Source organism: Coregonus clupeaformis, unplaced genomic scaffold (assembly GCF_020615455.1).
Source record: "Coregonus clupeaformis isolate EN_2021a unplaced genomic scaffold, ASM2061545v1 scaf1487, whole genome shotgun sequence".
Classification (NCBI taxonomy): domain Eukaryota; kingdom Metazoa; phylum Chordata; class Actinopteri; order Salmoniformes; family Salmonidae; genus Coregonus; species Coregonus clupeaformis.
The window spans coordinates 72,092-93,968 of record NW_025534941.1 but is presented as its reverse complement, the minus strand read 5'-3'; the positions used below and the strand labels follow the sequence as shown (position 1 = coordinate 93,968).

Below are 21,877 nucleotides of genomic sequence, written 5' to 3'. Positions count from 1 at the left end.
GAGCGTCTGCTAAATGACTTAAATGTAAATATATTTACGTTGTCTCTCCACACAAGATTATTGTATGCATAATCGATGGCAAAATTCCCTGAAAACTTTGTTCTAAGTATTTCCAGACAATCTCCAAAGTGTTCTTTTTCAATTGCTACCATGGTTATGCATATGCTTCTCATAATTTGTTTTATTTTAGAACAATTTCAATTTTGGCGTGTCCATATAGGTAAATGCCGCAGAGTGTAAAGGGTTAAAACTATCATTTTGATGTTATGGATGGTCAGTCCTTGCATCCATAGCTCTGTTCATGAATTTGAGCTGTTTTCTGAGTAATAAGTCCACAGTCACAAAGGAAGTTTATGTAGGTCAACATATTTTTAATCAATGCTCAACATTTCACCATGAAAATCATATTTTATGCATCAAAGGAAATTGATCAGACTTTGGTCTTGTTTATTCAGCAGCTTCTTTTCCCTGTAAGAAGAAATACAGAATATAATGGATCAGTATTAATAATGAACATGATAAATATATGGACAGACTTGGATAGAATATAATGGATCAGTATTAATAATGAACATGATAAATATATGGATAGACTTGGATATAATATAATGGATCAGTATTAATAATGAACATGATAAATATATGGATAGACTTGGATAGAATATAATGGATCAGTATTAATAATGAACATGATAAATATATGGATAGACTTGGATAGAATATAATGGATCAGTATTAATAATGAACATGATAAATATATGGACAGACTTGGATAGAATATAATGGATCAGTATTAATAATGAACATGATAAATATATGGATAGACTTGGATAGAATATAATGGATCAGTATTAATAATGAACATGATAAATATATGGATAGACTTGGATAGAATATAATGGATCAGTATTAATAATGAACATGATAAATATATGGATAGACTTGGATAGAATATAATGAATCAGTATTAATAATGAACATGATAAATATATGGATAGACTTGGATAGAATATAATGGATCAGTATTAATAATGAACATGATAAATATATGGATAGACTTGGATAGAATATAATGGATCAGTATTAATAATGAACATGATAAATATATGGATAGACTTGGATAGAATATAATGGATCAGTATTAATAATGAACATGATAAATATATGGATAGACTTGGATATAATATAATGGATCAGTATTAATAATGAACATGGAAACTTGATGTGGTCATATTTGAACATGAGTCAAGTGTACGTTTAGCAGCAGTCCTGTACCTTTCCAGTGTCGCGGGTCTTGGCTCTGAGCTTGTTGACCTGAGTCTCAGCGATGTCAGCACGCTCCTCAGCCTCCTCCAGCTCATTCTGAACCTTCCTGAACTTAGACATGTGCTGGTTGGCTGCTTCCTCCTGGGTGAGATAAACAGAGGAGAGTATAACATCAGTATTCAAAGTTTGAAGCTTCAGATAGCAAATTAAATTAATTTTTTTATCGATATATTTAGGATAGCAATGTATTTAGGGAGATAGATGATATAGCAGAGAAAGTGAGTGGTGGAACAGAGGGATCAAACTGCTGCCTCCAGGGGCATATGTGATATAGGGGCGGCAGCACTACCACTAGACCAGCCCCCGGCACAAAGCTAAATAATATTCAACCCCCTCTCTTTTAAATTGGTAACACATAGGCAGAGGAGTCACTGTGCATACATTTCTTCAGCAATTACTTGCACTATCAACTGAGTCATTGTTGACTGATGTGCAGTAGCAACACTTCAACTAAACTGTCTGGACATGAAGTTTTGTAATGTCTACTAAGGAACGTAAGCTTTCAGAGTATTTGACTAAGTCTGTGACTCACCGCTTCCTCAGCCTGCCTCTTGTAGGCCTTCACTTTCAACTGCAGCTTATCTACCAGGTCCTGAAGTCTGCCAACGTTCTTCTTATCCTCCTCAGTCTGTGGGAGAAGATCAAAGAATCAATACCCCATAGTTTAATACACAAACCAGTGTGCTTTAGTGTGTGAAGAAGGCACATGTTCTTACCTGGTAAGTGAGCTCCTTGACTCTGCGCTCATACTTGCGGACTCCCTTGACTGCGTCTACACCTCTTCTCTGCTCGGCCTCCACCTCAGTCTCGAGCTCACGCACCTTTGTGGAAGAAATAAAGGTAGGCATTTATGTGAGGTGGTGAAATCAGACGTAACAAATCTTTGTAAAAACAGAAGTATATTCTTCTGCTAGTCAAGGAGGCACAATTGTTGTCTGTTCCTATGTACTTTTACCATTTTAATTAGAGGGGTCTATAATGAAAACAACTACTTTTCCTTATGTAGGTGGGTTATTGAGAGAGATCGTCTTACACAATGCCCCTGTGTAGGGAATCTTATGCCCTCTGCCTATAACAGAACACACTTTATGTCACCAAAAAAAATTCCAGCGCTTTCCATGCCTTACTGCTTAAACACCTAGACTTTAGCTTTTAAGAGTCAATTACTCAAAAATGTAATAATAAAACGTATACAATGTATTTTAACACACTAATCTTCAGGGGGCACTTATAAAAAAATTATTTTCCAAAAAATTGCCAGTATGCCATATTCAAATCTTACCAAAAGTTGCTTTTTTTTGTCAGAAAATATACATTTTCCTTAAGGGGGCATTTCCCCCGAAATACCTTATTTTTTATATGATCAAATACATTTCCAGCAGTCTGTCTTTGAATACACCCGGCTGTTAACTCACCCTGGACTCCAGTTTCTGGAGCTGCTTCTTGCCTCCCTTCATGGCCAGATTCTCAGCCTCATCCAGGCGGTGCTGCAGGTCCTTGACTGTGACCTCCAGGTTCTTCTTCATCCTCTCCAGGTGAGAGCTGGTGTCCTGCTCCTTCTTCAGCTCCTCAGCCATCATGGCCGCCTGGAATGGTACTTAGTTTAATTTATGCATCAACTGGCACCAACCATAATGTCCCTCTGAGATATTTGTTGTGGTTAATCAGCCCAGCTACCATTGGCAATCTAGCTAATGTAATTCAACGACTCACGTCAGTGATGGCCTTCTTGGCCTTGTCCTCTGCGTTCCTGGCTTCCTGGACGATGTCGTCCACCTCTCCCTGAACCTGAACCAGGTCAGTCTCCAGCTTCTTCTTGGTGTTCAGAAGGCTGGTGTTCTGAAGGAGGAAACAAGGCCATTTGTTTGACTCAGAAATTACGAAAATCTAAAAGCAAGCATTGCCGAATTCCATGTGTTTAATTAGAAATGGCTTTTGACCCGTACCTGGGAGTGCAGCAGTCCGACGCGCTCGCTGGCGTCTACCAGCTCAGTCTCAGCCACTTTGCGGCCTCTCTCTGTCTGCTCCAGAGCAACTCTCAGCTCCTCAATTTCAGCCACCATCAGACCGTTTCTGCGCTCCACCATGGCTGCCTGCTCCTTCATATCCTCTGAGAGGCGGACAGCGTCATCAAGGTGCAATTGGGCATCCTGGGGTTCACAATGACATAGGTTCATTAGGACTTGTGGAAATAGAGCGATGCGATCAGTGAGAGAAATGTTAATGGGTAAAAATGTTCCTCAATATTCCGACCTTTATACACTCTTAGAATTAGTGGTGATTCGAGGAACCCTGGAGATCCTCAAGAAACCCCTGGGGTTTCTCATTGAACCATTGCTAGTCATATTTGCACCTTCAGTTAGTTGAGGGGTTCTTGGAGGTACCTTTAATGGTTCGATGTAGCAACGAGTTCCTGGAGGCATGGCTTAGTAGGTGCGTGGTTTAAGACGCTTACATTTTTTGGGCCACCTGTCAGAGTAAATGTAATTCCTGTTCATCTGTTCTGTTGTATTGTCATTGTGACAGGTTAAAGGACATATTCATAGCCTGTTATACACTAAAAAGTATTAGTAAGTTCATGGTATGTAAGGATCTTAAAATATCTAAGGTTAAAAAGATTATGCATCCAGTACTAGTTCATAGAGATTGATAAAATGCATAAATGTGTTTAAAATCCGTCAAGTGTAAAAGGGTAAATCATTGTAAGAGGAATGTGTAAACGTTATATTGACTACTTTATTTTGTGGTGCCTAATTTAAGGGTAAAAGTGTTCATCTGTGATCTACTAAATGCTCTTAATCTATGAGCCTGAGATCGATTGCTCTGGTCTCCACCCAACTTCCTGGGGAAATCGCGGTCTTTTTCTCATTACACTAAATTTGTCAGTGAGGAAACATAACCGCGTCACGTTCGTGATTATTTCTCCCCTTTTTTCAGGTACGTTATTGATATAAAACGAGTTAATTTGAATGTAATAACTTGCTAACCTGTGAAGAGAGTTTAAGGTATGTGTTAGTAACATCTTGAGGAAGTTAGAGTTAAGTTGAAGAGAGTTATTAGGTGCGTGTGTGACTGTAATCTGCTTGGTTGCAGCGATATAGCTTCGTACTGAGAGTAGCTGCCATTTTATGCTAATTGTGAATGAATATGTGCGTTGTTAATAATATATTTGGGGTTATTTGTATAATGTGTTTCGAATACTTTGTTGACATGGTTGATAAATGTAGTTATGGGTTACTGAGCTAAAGCTACTTTGTGTTTGACAGTTATATTGAAACATTTGTATATGTTTTAGTGAATTACAGTTTATGCTGTTGTGACTTGAATAAGCTTTGTACCCTACAAAACTCTGGTTCCTGTAGATCTGTTGTTCTGTAAAATGTGGTATTTTTGTAAAATCATTACACTAAATTTGTCAGTGAGGAAACATAACTGCGTCACGTTCGTGATTATTTCTCCCCTTTTTCAGGGGTGTAACATTTTGGAGGCTCCGCTGAGATTGCTGCTCAGATGTCCGGCTTCCACATCCTGGTCGCTGAATTCTGAGCCAGCTAAATCCCTACATAACAACCCAGGCAGGCTGCAGTGAGGAAAGTGTTGCTGTTCGAGGGGAGCTGGAAGTTGGGGGTTAAGTACGTGTCAACTGAGGCCGTTGAGAGACCATCAGAGACAGTAAGGACCATCTAATTCAGAGTCAACTCCTGCACAGTAAAGGTTCCTCCTGTCCTGTCAACATGACAACCGCCTTGGAAGAACTACAGGAAGAGGTAGTAGGAGAATTGCACACCCTGACTAAAGACAAGTTACTAGACGTATGTGATTTCCTTGACATATCAGGCGAACAGAGAAGAGTTATTCAAGACAAATCCCGCATATCATTGATGACTCACATTATGATGTTCCTTGAAAGAGAGGAAGTTGCAGAGTTAGAAGATGGCGGCATGTCGGAATTATTGCTACTTAAAGACAAAATGACAGAGATGATCAGTGGCATAGATAACAAGACAGGGCAAACTGACCATGATATTGAAACAGCCAGAACACATCACAGAATAGAGGGACTGAGAACTGTAACCCCACAACAAGGGGTGGGAACTGAGCAGAGTACTGCAGACCAAGCCAGTGATTCTCTGCGCCAGCCCCAACCCCCTGCCCATCTTCAGAGGAGCATGCAGCTCTCACCCAGTGCACAGCCCGGCTCATACTGGCGCAAAGAGTTAAAAATTTCTGGTCAGATAGGTGAACCGGGCCAGAAAGATAAACTGACTTTTTCCAGCCTTGCCCATCAGATTGAGAATGGACTTAACAGAGGCTATCCTGAGGTAGAAATAGTAGACGCAGTAATCAGGGCTATTTCTCCAGGCTCACAGCTACGCAGCTACTTGGAAGGTAAACCCCAGCTAACTCTTCCCACACTTAGATGCATCCTGCGTTCCCACTTCCAAGAGAAGAGTGCAACAGAGCTTTACAAACAGCTAGCTTCAGAAGCACAGCATAGCAAGGAGACCCCTCAAAGCTTCCTGATGCGCGTCTTAGATTTGAGGCAGAAAGTACTATTTGCGTCCCAGGAGTCAGAATCAGGGCTTAAGTATGACCCTGCTCTAGTCCAGCGCATGTGTTTACACACAGTCCTTACAGGTCTCCAGAGTGACAGTATCAGGATAGACATGCAGCCTCTCCTGCTTGATAGCGAAACATCAGATGAGGTTTTGCTAGAGAAGCTTAACATTGCTTGTGCTAATGAGATAGAAAGACGAAACAAAAAGCGTTTTAATGCCCCACAGCCTGCTACAACTGTAAGTGTAGTTCAGTTAGAAGATACGCCATCTGCAAAGTGTCCTGTGAAGGAAGCCAAAGCTAAGATACCCGCAGAACTGTTAACAGAGTTAGCTGAACTTAAGACAGGTGTAGCTTCCCTAAAAGGTCTCAGTGCAGAGATTGCTCAGATTAAGGAGACATTACAGCAGCCTATGTTTCAGTCATCGCCTTATGCCCATGCCCCACTTCCAGTTAGGAGGCCAGATAGGGACCCCCAGCCACCTGTTTCCCAGCAGCAGTATTACAGCAACTACAGTCAGCCCCAAGCACCTGACCCTGCGCAGTATCAATATGCACCTAACCTGTATACCAACCGCTCTGCTCAAGCTCCAAGGAGGTGTTTTGTCTGCCAGCAGGCCAGAACAGATGCACGCTGCACACACTGCTTCCGATGTGGGAGTGGAGAACATTTTCAAGCTGGATGTAAAATCCGGGAGTCAGACCATCCAAAGAGGCCCCTTTAAACGGGGAAGGGTTACCGCTGAGGGACAAGTGTTAACCGTAGCTACCAAAAAGTCCCAGAAATGTGCAAATTGTGCCAGAGAAGATTCATTTGAGAACCTGAAACAATGTTCATCATGTAAAGAGACACTGTACTGTTCCAAAGGATGTCAAAACCAACATTGGACTAAACATAAGGAAAAATGCACTCACCTGAAAATGGACTCTACCTGTGAAAAGCTTTCCTGTACAGAAGAAAATGCCCACTCTTTACCATCCCTAGCTCAAGGTTGCCACCCCCCATAAGGTCACCTCGCTAGTCGGTAGACAGTGCCTTGTTGAGTGTCACCTGAATCGCCACCACCTCCAAGCTCTATGGGACACAGGCTCTCAGGTATCGGTCATTGATGAACGATGGAAAGCGGAATCTCTCCCAAACGCAAGGCTGAGGGATGTTTCAGAAATTCTGGACTCACCTGATGATCTAAGATTGACGGCAGCAAATGGGACTGAAATGCCGTACCTGGGATGGATTGAAACAACTTTTCGGTTAGCCTCTGAAACTGACCAAACGAAGGAACTGATCATCCCAGTGCTGGTAATGAAAGGCTGTCACCTATCTCATCCCATCATAGGTTTCAATGTTATTGAGCACATCCTGACAATGACCGAAAAGACTAAACGGTACAGTACAGTGAAAAAAGCTTTCCCAAGCCTCAAAAGAAATAAGGTGAGGGCTTTTATACAGGCTGTTAGCGCAGAACAGACAGATGAATACGCAGTGAAGACCAAGAAAGAGAAGGTTGCTGTACCAAAACACAGTAGCATTCAGATTGAGTGCCGGGTAGCTTCCCAGCCTTTCAAAGATGACATGACAATGCTTTTCCAGCCAGACCTGAACCCGCAGTGGCCAGATGAACTTGAGTTCTTTGACACACTAGTCAGAGTTAAGAAAGGTGTTTTTCCAGTTGTCATGCTTGATGTCTCTAACCCCACTGACCACGACATTGCCCTGCTAGGACGCACCATAATCGGTACAGTACAAACCATTATGACTGTGTTACCTGCCCAAGTCTTTGAAAAAGCTGTCACCCCAGCCACAGTGAATCACACTAGTGTTCAAACTCCATGTACTGCTACTGAACAGTGGGATCCACCAGTAGGTTTAAGTCACCTAACCGAAGAACAGAGAGAGGTTGTTAGGAAAATGCTTAGAGAAGAGTGTCACTCCTTCTCCAGATCAGACAATGACATTGGCTGCATTGAACGATTGAAAATGACTATTTCTCTAAAGGACTCTGAACCAGTCAAGCGCACATACATGTCAGTGCCCAGGCCACTGTATCAGGAGATGAAGGGTTACCTTCATGACCTCATAGCCCAGGGTTGGGTTAGGAAGTCAAACTCTTCATATTCTTCACCTGTCGTTTGTGTTAGGAAGAAGGACGGGACCCTCCGGTTGTGTATAGATTACAGAGACCTGAACAGAAAGACACATCCCGACCGCCAGCCCATCCCTCGGGTCCAGGACATCATGGACAGTTTAGGTGGTAATTCCTGGTTCTCCCTTTTAGATCAGGGAAAAGCATATCACCAAGGGTTCATCTCGGAAGAAAGCAGATCACTGACAGCATTTGTGACCCCATGGGGACTCTATGAGTGGATACGTATGCCATTCGGCCTCATGAACGCTCCTGCAGCTTTTCAGCGTTGTATGGAGGAATGTTTGGAAGGGCTCCGGGACAACATCTGCATTCCTTATCTGGACGACACGCTAGTTTTCAGTAAAACTTTCGACAGCCATGTGAATGATGTGCAAAAGGTTTTGCAGCGTCTCAGAGAGTATGGCATCAAACTCAAGCCAAGTAAGTGTGATCTCTTTAAACCCCAGGTCCGTTATTTGGGCAGAATAGTGTCTGCAGACGGCAGCAAAGTTGACCCAGCCGATTTTGAAGCAGTAAGAGCATTGAAAGAGATCAGACCACAGACTGTGGGCCAGCTCAGAAAAATGCTTGGTTTACTCACTTACTACAGACAGTACATCAAGGACTTTTCTAGGAGGGCCAGCTGTCTGTATGACCTCCTGAAAGCAGATTCAGAGAAATTACCTGACCACCCACGGAAAGCAAAAACAAAGAAAGTAAGTCATGTGGTGCCCTCAAACAAGCCAATCCTGTGGACTGACCAGCATCAACAGGCACTTGAACAGCTGATTGAGTGTCTGCTTCACCCACCAGTCTTAGGTTTCCCTGACTTCACTCAGCCATTTGTTGTACACACTGATGCGTCACACCAAGGCTTGGGAGCAGTTCTTTATCAAGAGCAAGATGGGAAGCTTAGGGTCATTGCTTATGGCTCTCGAACCTTAACAGCAGCTGAGAAGAACTATCACTACCACTCTGGCAAGCTAGAATTTCTAGCTCTAAAATGGGCAATCACTGATAAGTTCCATGATTATTTGTACTATGCTCCGACCTTCACTGTATACAGTGATAACAACCCGCTGAGCTACATTCTGTCTACTGCAAAACTGAACGCAACCACTTCCAGGTGGGTTGCAGAATTGGCTGATTTCCACTTTACAATAAAGTACAGGCCAGGCAGAGAGAACGGTGATGCAGATGCTTTGTCAAGGATGCCACTGGATGTAGAGTCACTGATGAGAGAATGTTCTGAGGAGCTTCCACCAGACACCATTGCCGCCACTATACAAGCAGTAGAGGTACAGAAAGAGCCTTTTGTGCCTTGGTCAATTTCAGCTGCATCTATGTCAGTATCAGCTGAAGGTGAGACAACTACAGCAACAATCAGCTCGATCCCAAAAGAGGGGATAAGAGAGGCACAAGAGTCTGATCCGGTCATCCGTCCTGTGCTCGATTTCAAGCTGTCTGGTTCCAAACCGCCAGTTAAAGAGCAAAAGGAATTCAGTCCAAAGACAAAATGCCTATTCAGAGAATGGGACAAATTGACAATCGACAGTGATGGTATTCTTTACAGAATCACTACAGCCCGCAAGCAGTTAGTTCTACCAGAGCAGTACAAAGGTAAAGTGATGGAAGAGTTGCACAATAACATGGGACACCAAGGTACTGACCGCACTGTATCACTAGTACGTGACCGCTTCTTCTGGCCTTATATGCAATCTGACATTGAGCACTATGTGACTAAAACTTGTAGCTGTGTCAAGCAGAAAAAGCCAGGCCATGAAACAAGAGCTCCTCTGACAAACATTGTGACAACACAGCCATTTGAACTGGTATGTATAGATTTCCTCCATCTCGACAGATGCAAAGGGGGGATATGAGTACATCCTCGTGATTGTTGATCATTTTACACGTTACACTCAAGCCTACGCCACCACATCAAAGTCAGGAAAAACTGCTGCAAATCTCATCTTCAATGACTTTGCCCTGAAGTTTGGGTTCCCCTCCCGCATCCACCATGACCAAGGGGGAGAATTCGAAAATCAGTTGTTCCATCAGTTAAAGAAACTCAGTGGCATGGCGGGGTCCAGAACAACACCCTACCACCCGATGGGGAACGGTCAAGTGGAACGAATGAACAGAACATTGTTGCAAATGCTAAAGACACTAACTGAGACACAAAAGTCAAACTGGAAGGAGTCTCTAAACAAACTGGTTTATGCCTATAACTGCACCCGTTGCGAAGTGACTGGCTATTCACCATTTTATCTTCTGTTTGGGAGATCACCCAGGCTTCCAGTTGATATGTTCTTTGGATTGTGCACAGAGGCAGGTTCCAGTAACCAGCGAGACTACGTGGAGAACTGGAAACGAGGAATGGAAGAAGCATACGCCATTGCAAATGAAAATGCTCAGAAAGCTGCTGAAAGAAGTAAAAGTACTATGACACTAAAGTTAGGAGTTCAGTGCTACAGCCTGGCGAGCGAGTTCTGATTAAAAACCTGACACCAAGAGGAGGACCAGGCAAACTCCGTAACTATTGGGAAGATCAAATTCACACAGTAGTGAGACAAATGGGTTCAGACCTGCCGATTTATGAGTTGAGACCAGAAAAGGGTAGGGGACGCTCCCGGGTCCTGCACAGAAACCTGCTCATGTCCTGTGACTACTTACCTTTTGAGAGACAACCAGAAATGACTAAAGATGACAAAAGTAAGAAAAAGAGACATCAGCCTGGATCACAGCCTCTAGATTCTGATGAAGACAGCGGGGATGAATATGACCTTCATCATGAGCCGCTACAGGTCCCCACATTTCCTACAGTACCTGAGAGGTATGCTGAACCAGCGAGAGAGTCGGAAAACAGGCCCCCACCAGTGAAACAAACAGTTGCGGTGCCAGTTCCTGATACGCTACCAGCACAGCCTCTTGTTGAAAATCAGCTGGAGGAGAAAACAACAGTTAAAGAACTGCCTGCTGAGGAGATGAACTTGCCTGCTGAAAATGTGCTGGATGATCGTCCACTAAGTGCCTTTCCTTCATTAACTGCTGCTGCTGAACCTGAGGAACCAGCTTACCAGCTGCCACAAAGAGAGAGACACCCTCCAAGACGTATCACCTATGATCAGCTTGGTATCCCTTCCTGCTACAGTATACAGCCACAGCCACAGTTGTTCCCTGTCTACCCTGCACCAGGACTGGTTCCATGGCTGCCATCACTACAGGGATATTACCTTCAGCCACCCTACATGTATGGACTTCAGCAAACTTGAGGCCACAGACAGAGTTGACATGTTTGACCATGGACTACTGACTGATTTCACAGACTTTCACAAGACAATTAGCAGACTATGCATATAGATCATTAAAACTGATGGACTGTTGACAATAGTATGAGAAAAGACTGCTTATGGACTGTTTATACAGCTGGTCAACAGATATGGACTGTGAATATAACTTCTTGGTTCTATTTGAACTGTGAACTTTGACCTCTGCTCAAGGACTATCTTACAGAAGAGGATTTTCTACGTCCAGTGCTTATAGACTGTTTATGAAGATAATGTTGGTAATGTTGGGACAACATTTATTTTGTCGGGGAGAGTGTGACAGGTTAAAGGACATATTCATAGCCTGTTATACACTAAAAAGTATTAGTAAGTTCATGGTATGTAAGGATCTTAAAATATCTAAGGTTAAAAAGATTATGCATCCAGTACTAGTTCATAGAGATTGATAAAATGCATAAATGTGTTTAAAATCCGTCAAGTGTAAAAGGGTAAATCATTGTAAGAGGAATGTGTAAACGTTATATTGACTACTTTATTTTGTGGTGCCTAATTTAAGGGTAAAAGTGTTCATCTGTGATCTACTAAATGCTCTTAATCTATGAGCCTGAGATCGATTGCTCTGGTCTCCACCCAACTTCCTGGGGAAATCGCGGTCTTTTTCTCATTACACTAAATTTGTCAGTGAGGAAACATAACTGCGTCACGTTCGTGATTATTTCTCCCCTTTTTCAGGTACGTTATTGATATAAAACGAGTTAATTTGAATGTAATAACTTGCTAACCTGTGAAGAGAGTTTAAGGTATGTGTTAGTAACATCTTGAGGAAGTTAGAGTTAAGTTGAAGAGAGTTATTAGGTGCGTGTGTGACTGTAATCTGCTTGGTTGCAGCGATATAGCTTCGTACTGAGAGTAGCTGCCATTTTATGCTAATTGTGAATGAATATGTGCGTTGTTAATAATATATTTGGGGTTATTTGTATAATGTGTTTCGAATACTTTGTTGACATGGTTGATAAATGTAGTTATGGGTTACTGAGCTAAAGCTACTTTGTGTTTGACAGTTATATTGAAACATTTGTATATGTTTTAGTGAATTACAGTTTATGCTGTTGTGACTTGAATAAGCTTTGTACCCTACAAAACTCTGGTTCCTGTAGATCTGTTGTTCTGTAAAATGTGGTATTTTTGTAAAATCATTACACTAAATTTGTCAGTGAGGAAACATAACTGCGTCACGTTCGTGATTATTTCTCCCCTTTTTCAGGGGTGTAACATCATCACATGTTAATATTGAACACTGACAGTTTTGTAGCTTCAATGAGGCCAATGGAGGTGTATGAGTTGCCCATGAGCAAATCACAAAGTTAAAATTACTCAATTAGAATATGTAATTTGCATAAATATTCAAGGAACATTTTAATTTGCAGTTTTTAAACTGAAGGTGATGAACAGGAATTACATTTATGCTAATGGTTGACGAAAAAATTATCCTACAATAAGCCACGTCTCCAATCTGATAGGCTGCCACCTCTACAATATATTATTAAAATGGTTCAAAATATAACCCCTCCCATCACAAAAAGGTTCCGGTTTGAAACTTTAGACAGGAGTTATGAATAGCCATTTCAGAGGGGATCATCATTGAAACTTTTTCAACGAGAAAGGTTCCACAGGAGCAGCAACCCAAAAGATTATTCCAGGCACCTTTACTTCTAAGAGTGTACAGTGTATTACAGTGTATTACAGTGTATTATGGTGTATTACAGTGCATTATAGTATATTACAGTGTATTACAGTGTATTATGGTGTATTACAGTGTATTATAGTATATTACAGTGTATTACAGTGTATTATGGTGTATTACAGTGTATTATAGTATATTACAGGGTATTTCAGTGTATTACAGTGTATTATAGTATATTACAGTGTATTACAATGTATTAGTCTTTACTTCTAAGAGTGTACAGTGTACTACAATGTATTAGTCTTTACTTCTAGGACTGTACAGTGTATTATTCTTTACTTCTAAGAGAGTACATTGTATTAGTCATTACTTCTAAAAGTGTACAGTGTACTACAATGTATTCATCTTTACTTCTAGGAGTGTACAGTGTATTAGTCTTTACTTCTAAGAGTGTACATTGTATTAGTCATTACTTCTAAGAGTGTACAGTGTACTACAATCTATTAGTCTTTACTTCTAAGAGTGTACAGTGGATTAGTCATTACTTCTAAGAGTGTACAGTGGATTAGTCATTACTTCTAAGAGTGTACAGTGGATTAGTATTTTCTTCTAAAAGTGTACAGTGTATTAGTCTTTACTTCTAAGAGTGTACAGTGTATTAGTCATTACTTCTAAGAGTGTACTGTTTATTAGTCTTTACTTCTAAGAGTGTACAGTGGATTAGTCATAACTTCTAAGAGTGTACAGTGGATTAGTATTTACTTCTAAAAGTGTACAGTGTATTAGTCTTTATTTCTAAGAGTGTACAGTGGTTTAGTCTTTACTTCTAAGAGTGTACATTGTATTAGTCTTTACTTCTAGGAGTATACAGTGTGTTAGTCTTTACTTCAAAGAGTGTATAGTGTATTAGTCCTTACTTCTAAGAGTGTACAGTGGATTAGTCTTTACTTCTAAGAGTGTACAATGTATTACAGTGTATTAGTCTCTATTCCATTCCTATTTTCTATTATTTTCTACTGATTCACAAACAAATCCCTCCCCATGTTCAGGTTGTTGAGCCTGATGTCCCAGTCCCTTTACCTTGAGCTGTCCCTGGACGTTCCTCAGCTGTTTCTGGGCCTCAGCGGCCTGCCTGTTGGCGTGGCTCAGCTGGATCTCCATCTCATTCAGGTCTCCCTCCATCTTCTTCTTCACCCTCAGGGCGTCATTCCTGCTCCTGACCTCAGAGTCCAGGGTGCTCTGCATGGAGTCAACCACCCTCTGGCTGTTCCTCTTGATCTGTTCCATCTCCTCGTCCTTCTCAGCCAGCTTCCTGTCCACCTCACCCTTGATCTGGTTCAGCTCCAGCTGCACACGCAGAATCTTGGATTCCTCGTGCTCCAGTGTGCCCTGGACAAAGAGAAGCAGTCAGGTGAATTGTGCTCAATACATTTGGATGTGTATAACACAAGGAATTACATACTGTATAAATGACTACAATAAACACCAATAAAGGGGAGCATTAGACTGTAGCTGGCATTGGCTAGTGTAACACTGCTTTTCCTATCAAACAGCTGTAGTTTGTACCTCAGCCTCCTCCAGAGCGGTCTGGATCTCAGACTTCTCTGTCTCCACGGTCTTCTTAGCCTTCTCCAGCTCATGGATGCTCTTGCCAGTCTCTCCGATCTGCTCAGTCAGGTCAGAGATCTCCTCTGCACACACAAACACAGGAGCAGATTATACTATAGAGATTTCCACAGTGGATATCACCAATGCACTGAAGTTTATAATGAATCATAATAACAGTTAATTAATTAACAGCATTTCATACTGTCTTCCAAATCTAATTGCCCCCCACATTCTTGGGCTATTCAAAGGAATACCAATTACAAGTTCCAAAAAATAACATTTTATACTTTACATGAAAATTCTGAGATGGTTTAATAGTAATTTTGATATAATGTTGATGATTACAGTTAATTCCATTTTCAAACACTAGTCAAACATCAGTCAAATATAACTGCTGTCAAATGCTCACGTTGCAGGTTCTTGTTCTCTCTCTTCAGAGTCTCCAGATTATCCAGAGCCTCCTCGTAGGAGTTCTTCATCTTGAAGAGTTCAGTGCTCATAGAGCGAGCCTCCTTCTGAGCTCCTTCCAGCTCAGCCTGACCCTCCTCATACTTCTGCTTCCACTCTGCCAGAACCTAGGGAAATACATGGGATTTTCATTAGAACGCATTGATGGAGAGTTTTGATTGAGAAATATGCTACAATTATACTACAACTGATCAAATAGCAGACAGAAAATATCACCTAGAGTGAGGTTTATAAATGTTCACCTTGTCAAAGTTCCTCTGCTTCTTGTCAAGGTTGGCGGCCATTGCGTTGGCTCTCTCAACGTCAATCATGAGGTCCTCCACCTCTCCCTGCAGTCTCTGCTTGGTCTTCTCCAGGGAGGCGCACTTTGAGTTGGTCGCCTCAATGGTCTCCTCAGCCTCCTGCAGACGCTGGGCCAGTTTCTTCCTGTTGGACAACAGAAGGTGGTGTTATGGTGAGCAATTTGTTGTGAAACAAATGTTGCACTACATATTGACATAACATTTTCTCAGAGCCCCCTATCACCCTCACCATCCACACCATTTATTTGATTTTTTGCAACTGCGTGCAACTCACTTGGCCTCCTCCAGCTCCTCTGTGCGCTGGATGGCATCAGTTTCATACTTAGTCCTCCACTGAGCCACCTCACTGTTGGCCTTAGACATGCCGCGCTGCAGCTCTGCCTTGGCCTCCTGCTCCTCCTCAAACTGCTCTCTCAGGAGGTCACAGTCATGGCGGGCAGACTGGACACCGTGGGCCAGTGCATTTTTAGCCTGAGAAAGAAAGCAAGAAAGACAAAGACAAAGAGAGATTAGATAGAGAGTAAAACAAATGGCAGTAGAAGTCTCTGAGGGTGGCGTAGTCACCGTCTATATGTATATAGAGCTCTAAATTGTGGTGGGTGGTTTCCATTTTGGGTCCCTTACCTTGACCTCCTCCTCAATCTGCCTCTTCAGTTCCTCTACCTGCTGGGTGAAGGCCTGTTTTCCTCTGTTAAGCTGAGACACCAGGGCTTCCTTCTCCTCCAGCTGACGGCCAAACTCACCTGCAGGGAAATAGTGACCTCTTGTTAATGGGGTCTCTGTTCTCTAAGATTGAAAATGTATTTGAGGTATCGTAGGGCAGAAACTATGTGGACTGAATTTACAGCCCAAACACATGTTATTGTTTACTACTGAGGTGAACTACATTGGTTTGGTTTGTTGTTCATTGTTGATGGTACCATTTTCTGTCAGGAGTCTGGCCCTCTGTCCGCTGATGTCGTTGACCTGGCGAGCATTCTCATCATTCTTAGTCTTGATCTCGCTCAGCTGGTCCTCAAGAGTACGGCACATCTTCTCCAGATTGCCCTGTTAGTGAATCATATGCGACTCCTGTCAACTTCAGTTTACTTGAATGGTAATGTAGCTGACCCTCCTCAACACTGCTTGACCAAAACATCACTACTCACCTTAGCCTTGGCGACAGCCTCCATGTTGCTGGAGAGGTCATCAATCTCCATCTTGTACTCACTCTTCTCCTTCTCCAGCTTCTGCTTGACACGCTGCAGGTTGTCGATCTGCTCCCCGAGCTCAGCCACACTGTCGGCCTGCTTCTTGCGCAGAGCGGCAGCTGTGGCCTCGTGCTGCAGGGTGGACTCTTCAAGATCCCGACGCAGCTTCTGGAACTCAGCCTCACGCTTCTTGTTCATCTCAATCTGAGCAGCAGTGGCGCCTCCGGCCTCCTCCAGCCTCTCGCTGATCTCCTCAAGTTCCCTGGAGAGATCGGCCCTCTGCTTCTCAACCTTAGCCCTGGCAGCACGCTCAGCCTCAATTTCCTCCTCCAGCTCCTCAATACGGGCCTAGAACAGGGGGCAGGAGCAGGGGGGATGAACACTACAATAGAGTTGAAACAATTGAACCTCACTACATAATAATAGTAATAATAATAATAATAATATGCCATTTAGCAGACGCTTTTATCCAAAGCGACTCACAGTCATGCGTGCATACATTTTTTTTTTTTTGTGTGTATGGGTGGTCCCGGGGATCGAACCCACTACCTTGGCGTTACAAGCGCCGTGCTCTACCAGCTGAGCTACAGAGGACCGCATAGTATGTCTAGCATATTTAGCATAAATGTGTTAATACATAGCCAGTTACACTAACATATTTACTATATTCATTAGACAGTGTCCCAAGGGCGGAACTAACAATGGTAAGAAGCACCATCTTTCCATCGAAAGAAGCACCATCATGAAGCACCATCTTCCATTCTTTAAAATTTTTTTTTTTTACCTATATTTAACCAGGTAAGCCAGTTGAGAACAAGTTCTCATTTACAACTGCGACCTGGCCAAGATAAAGCAAAGCAGTGCGATAAAAACAACAACAACACAGAGTTACATATGGGATAAACACAACGTACAGTCAATAACACAATAGAAAATCTATATACAGTGTGTGCAAATGTAGTAAGTTATGGAGGTAAGGCAATAAATAGGCCATAGTGCGAAATAATGTGCAAATAGAGATACTGGGGTGCAAATTAGCAAAATAAATAACAATATGGGGATGAGGTAGTTGGGTGGGCTAATTTCAGAAAGGCTGTGTACAGGTGCAGTGATCGGTAAGCTGCTCTGACAACTGATGCTTAAAGTTAGAGAAGGAGATAAGAGTCTCCAGCTTCAGAGACTTTTGCAGTTCGTTCCAGTCATTGGCAGCAGAGAACTGGAAGGAATGGTGGCCAAAAGAGGTGTTGGCTTTGGGGATGACCAGTGAGATATACCTGCTGGAGCGCATTCTACAGGTGGGTGTTGCTATGGTGACCTATGAGCTAAGATAATGTGGGGATTTGCCTAGCAGTGATTTATAGATGACCTGGAGCCAGTGGGTTTGGCGACAAATATGTAGCGAGGGCCAGCCAACGAGAGCGTACAGGTCACAATGGTGGGTAGTATATGGGGCTTTGGTGACAAAACAGATGGCACTGTGATAGACTACATCCAATTTGCTGAGTAGAGTGTTGGAGGCTATTTTGTAAATGACATCACCGAAGTCAAGGATCGGTAGGATAGTCAGTTTTACAAGGGCATGTTTGGCAGCATGAGTGAAGGAGGCTTTGTTGCGAAATAGGAAGCCGATTCTAGATTTAACTTTGGATTGGAGATGCTTAATGTGAGTCTGGAAGGAGAGTTTACGGTCTAACCAGACACCTAGGTATTTGTAGTTGTACACATATTCTAAGTCAGACCTGCCAAGAGTAATGATTCTAGTCAGGCGGGCGGGTGCAAGCAGCGTTCGATTGAAGAGCATGCATTTAGTTTGACTAGCGTTTAAGAGCAGTTGGAGGCTACTGAAGGAGTGCTGTGTGGCATTGAAGCTCGTTTGGAGGTTTGTTAACACAGTGTCCAATGAAGGGCCAGATGTATACAAATGGTGTCGTCTGCATAGAGGTGGATCTGAGAGTCACCAGCAGCAAGAGCGACATAATTGATATACACAGAGAATAGAGTCGGCCCGAAAATTGAACCCTGTGGCACCCCCATAGAGAATGCCAGAGGTCCAGACAACAGGCCCTCCGATTTGACACATTGAACTCTATCTGAGAAGTAGTTGGTGAACCAGGCGAGGCAGTCATTTGAGAAACCAAGGCTATTTAGTCTGCCGATAAGAATGCGGTGATTGACGGAGTCGAAATCCTTGGCCAGGTCGATGAAGACGGCTGCACAGTACTATCTTTTATCGATCGCAGTTATAATATCATTTAGGACCTTGAGCGTGGCTGAGGTGCACCCATGACCAGCTTGGAAACCAGATTGCATAGCGGAGAAGTTACGGTGGGATTCGAAATGGTCGGTGATCTGTTTGTTAACTTGGCTTTCAAATACTTTTGAAAGGCAGGGCAGGATGGATATAGGTCTGTAACAGTTTGGATCTAGAGTGTCACCCCCTTTGAAGAGGGGGATGACCGCGGCAACTTTCCAATCTCTGGGGATCTCAGACGATACGAAAGAGAGGTTGAACAGGCTGGTAATAGGGGTTGCCACAATTTCGGCGGCTAATTTTAGAAAGAAAGAGTCCAGATTGTCTAGCCCAGCTGATTTGTAGGGGTCCAGATTTTGCAGCTCTTTCAGAACATCAGCTATCTGAATTTGGGTGAAGGAGAAGCGGGGAGGGGGGGCATGGGCAAGTTGCAGTGGAGGGTGCAGAGCTGGTGGCCGGGGTAGTGGTAGCCAGGTGGAAAGCATGGCCAGCCGTAGCAAAATGCTTGTTGAAATTTTCGATTAACGTAGATTTACCGGTGGTGACATTGTTTCCTAGCCTGTTACTCTTACCATCTTACTGAGCCGTCAGAAGCAACCAGATAGAATGTGTGCTACCAGAAGAAATGTGTCCGTTTTTTTCAGGAAATGATTCAGGTGTGTGCTTTCCTGTACAGGAGCTTAGATCCTGTACTGTACCTGGAGTTCCTTGATCTTCTTCTGCAGCTGAGCTCCCAGAGACTGCTCATCCTCAATCTTGCTGAGGAGCTGGGTGGTCTCAAACTCCTTCCTAACAAACACAAACACGTTGATTGCAAAGTTTGATTTGGTTAGATAGTGTAAAGGGAGCCTATATTACCATTCTCTTTGCTTTTAAGAATCACATACAAATTCATAATTACAAGAATGAGCCAATAACAACCATTATTTTGATCAAGATGGCAGGTAATACTGTGGTCATTGATTTGTGTTTACTTCTTGATTTTCTCATCAGACTGCTGCTTGTCATTCTCCAGGTCCATTATGGACTCCTGGGCCAGTTTCAGATCTCCCTCCAGCTTTCTCTTGGCTCTCTCAAGGTCCATACGGAGCTTCTTCTCTTGCTCCAGAGAACCCTCAAGCTACAAGATAAAAATACACATATATTGGTCAAATCTAAACAATTGAAGATAATATCATCTTACATACTATCATGGCCAAAATGTCAAACTCCACTCACGTCGTCCACTTGCTGTTCCAGCTTGGTCTTGGCCTTGGTCAGAGTGTTGACTTTGTCCTCCTCTGCCTGCAGGTCGTCCAGTGTCTGCTGGTGGGCCTCTTGGAGGGCTTTCTTCTCCTTGGTCAGCTTGGCAACACTCTCATCCACAGACGCCATCTCCTCTGTCAGGTTTTTAACCTGAAAACGGCAACAACAAAATTAGTCTTTGGTCACTTCACCATGAAGGGGATATTTAGTTTAATTAATATTAGAAGTGTGTCAACAAGTGCTGTACTATAGATTCAACACTAGATGGCACTGTACTTCATTCCGGTGTATTGAGGGGAAGTCATAAACGAGGGGGGAAAAGAACATGTAATGAATGTGTGGATTACCCTACAAATGAAATTCCACTATTTTGTGTCTTAGTTTTTACAGCACCCACAAAAAAACTTGAATTCCTTTTCTGTTTTGAGTTGATTATTGTTTGGATTATTGTTTGGTTAGACGAAACCTTGTTTTCAGTGGCGTGCTTCTCCTTCTCCACTTTGGCCAGGGTGAGCTCCAGGTCATCAATGTCCTTCTTCAGCTCTGAGCACTCATCCTCCAGCTTCCTCTTCTTGGCAGTCAACTCAGCATTCATCTCCTCCTCATCCTCCAGCCTCTCAGTCGTCTCTTTGAGTTTGGCCTCCAGCTGGATCTTGCTCTTGATGAGCCCCTCGCACCTTTCCTCAGCATCGTTCAGATTCTCTGAATCCTGGTTTCGGAGCAGGAGAAAATATCATTGGCCTCTCTTTGTGTATCAAAACATAGACTTAGTTTGGTCAAATAGGTCAGAGCAAATGCATTTAAATGCATGAAATATAAATATATACCATGGGCAATACATTTGTTTGAGATTGCCAAAGTGTGCGTGTGTTCACATGTGCAGATGTTTGTGTGATTGTGGTCGTGTCTATGTTCATTTGTGTATAAATGTGCTCTAATGAGGGTCGTTGCTCACTCACAGCTGCGACTTGAAGCGCCAGGTCATTCTTCTCCTGCACCATGGACACCATCTTCTCCTCCAACTCCTTCTTCTTGGCCAGAGCCTTGGCCAGGTCCGTCTGCATCTTCTCATAGTTCTCCTTCATGTTGGCCAGCTCCTTCTCAGTCTCAGCACTCTTCAGCAGGGGCTTGATCTTGAAGTACACCTTCATCCATGGCCAGGTCTTCACATTCATGAATGAGCGGATGTTGTACTGGATGGTGAAGACAGAATCTCTGGTCGACAGAAAGGATGGAGTGGCATGGTGAGTGGCATGGTGAGTGGCATGGTAAGTGGCATGGTGAGTGGCATGGTGAGTGGCATGGTGAGTGACATGGTGAGTGGCATGGTGAGTGGCATGGTGAGTGGCATGGTGAGTGGCATGGTGAGTGGCATGGTGAGTGGCATGGTGAGTGGCATGGTGAGTGGCATGGTGAGTGGCATGGTGAGTGGCATGGTGAGTGGCATGGTGAGTGGCATGGTGAGTGGCATGGTGAGTGGCATGGTGAATGGCATGGTGAGTGGCATGGTGAGTGGCATGCTTAAAGATCTCCTCCAGTGATTTTAAGAACTTTTCCTGTGGAAAAGCGATATCCCAAGTATAAATACAGTAAAGTACACACACTAAAGGGTAAAAATATACATTTTGAAGAAAATAGTGTGAACTGCAGACTTCAAAGAAACTGCAAGGAGTTGGTCTGATGGTGGCTTTTCAAGGAGTTGGTCATTCATGACGACGTACTCACTCAAACTGTCAAAACTACCCCAAAACTTTACACAACGTTAGACACGGACACAAATGATCTGCTTGGCGTGTTAACACACAGGTGGTTTGTTGTAACCGAGTATTGGTG

At 43.0% G+C, this 21,877-nt stretch overlaps 1 protein-coding gene across 1 annotated transcript in view; it reads right to left on the bottom strand.

The window, feature by feature from the left end:
* Positions 1-347: 347 nt before the first annotated feature.
* Positions 348-21,877, bottom strand: part of LOC121579196 (myosin heavy chain, fast skeletal muscle-like) — a 35,740-nt gene continuing 14,210 nt past the window's right edge. Inside the window, exons 20-39 of the mRNA XM_045218293.1 lie at positions 21,004-21,259; positions 20,511-20,753; positions 20,018-20,194; positions 19,774-19,919; positions 19,498-19,588; positions 16,507-16,896; positions 16,279-16,405; positions 15,983-16,101; positions 15,633-15,829; positions 15,299-15,482; positions 14,998-15,163; positions 14,547-14,671; positions 14,061-14,369; positions 3,273-3,476; positions 3,040-3,165; positions 2,742-2,912; positions 2,043-2,147; positions 1,859-1,954; positions 1,276-1,407; positions 348-468 (exon numbers count right to left, since the gene is read on the bottom strand). Coding sequence (XP_045074228.1) covers positions 448-468; positions 1,276-1,407; positions 1,859-1,954; positions 2,043-2,147; positions 2,742-2,912; positions 3,040-3,165; positions 3,273-3,476; positions 14,061-14,369; positions 14,547-14,671; positions 14,998-15,163; positions 15,299-15,482; positions 15,633-15,829; positions 15,983-16,101; positions 16,279-16,405; positions 16,507-16,896; positions 19,498-19,588; positions 19,774-19,919; positions 20,018-20,194; positions 20,511-20,753; positions 21,004-21,259 — 3,385 coding nt within the window. The 3' untranslated portion in view covers positions 348-447. The remainder of the gene's footprint in view (positions 469-1,275; positions 1,408-1,858; positions 1,955-2,042; positions 2,148-2,741; positions 2,913-3,039; positions 3,166-3,272; positions 3,477-14,060; positions 14,370-14,546; positions 14,672-14,997; positions 15,164-15,298; positions 15,483-15,632; positions 15,830-15,982; positions 16,102-16,278; positions 16,406-16,506; positions 16,897-19,497; positions 19,589-19,773; positions 19,920-20,017; positions 20,195-20,510; positions 20,754-21,003; positions 21,260-21,877) is intronic.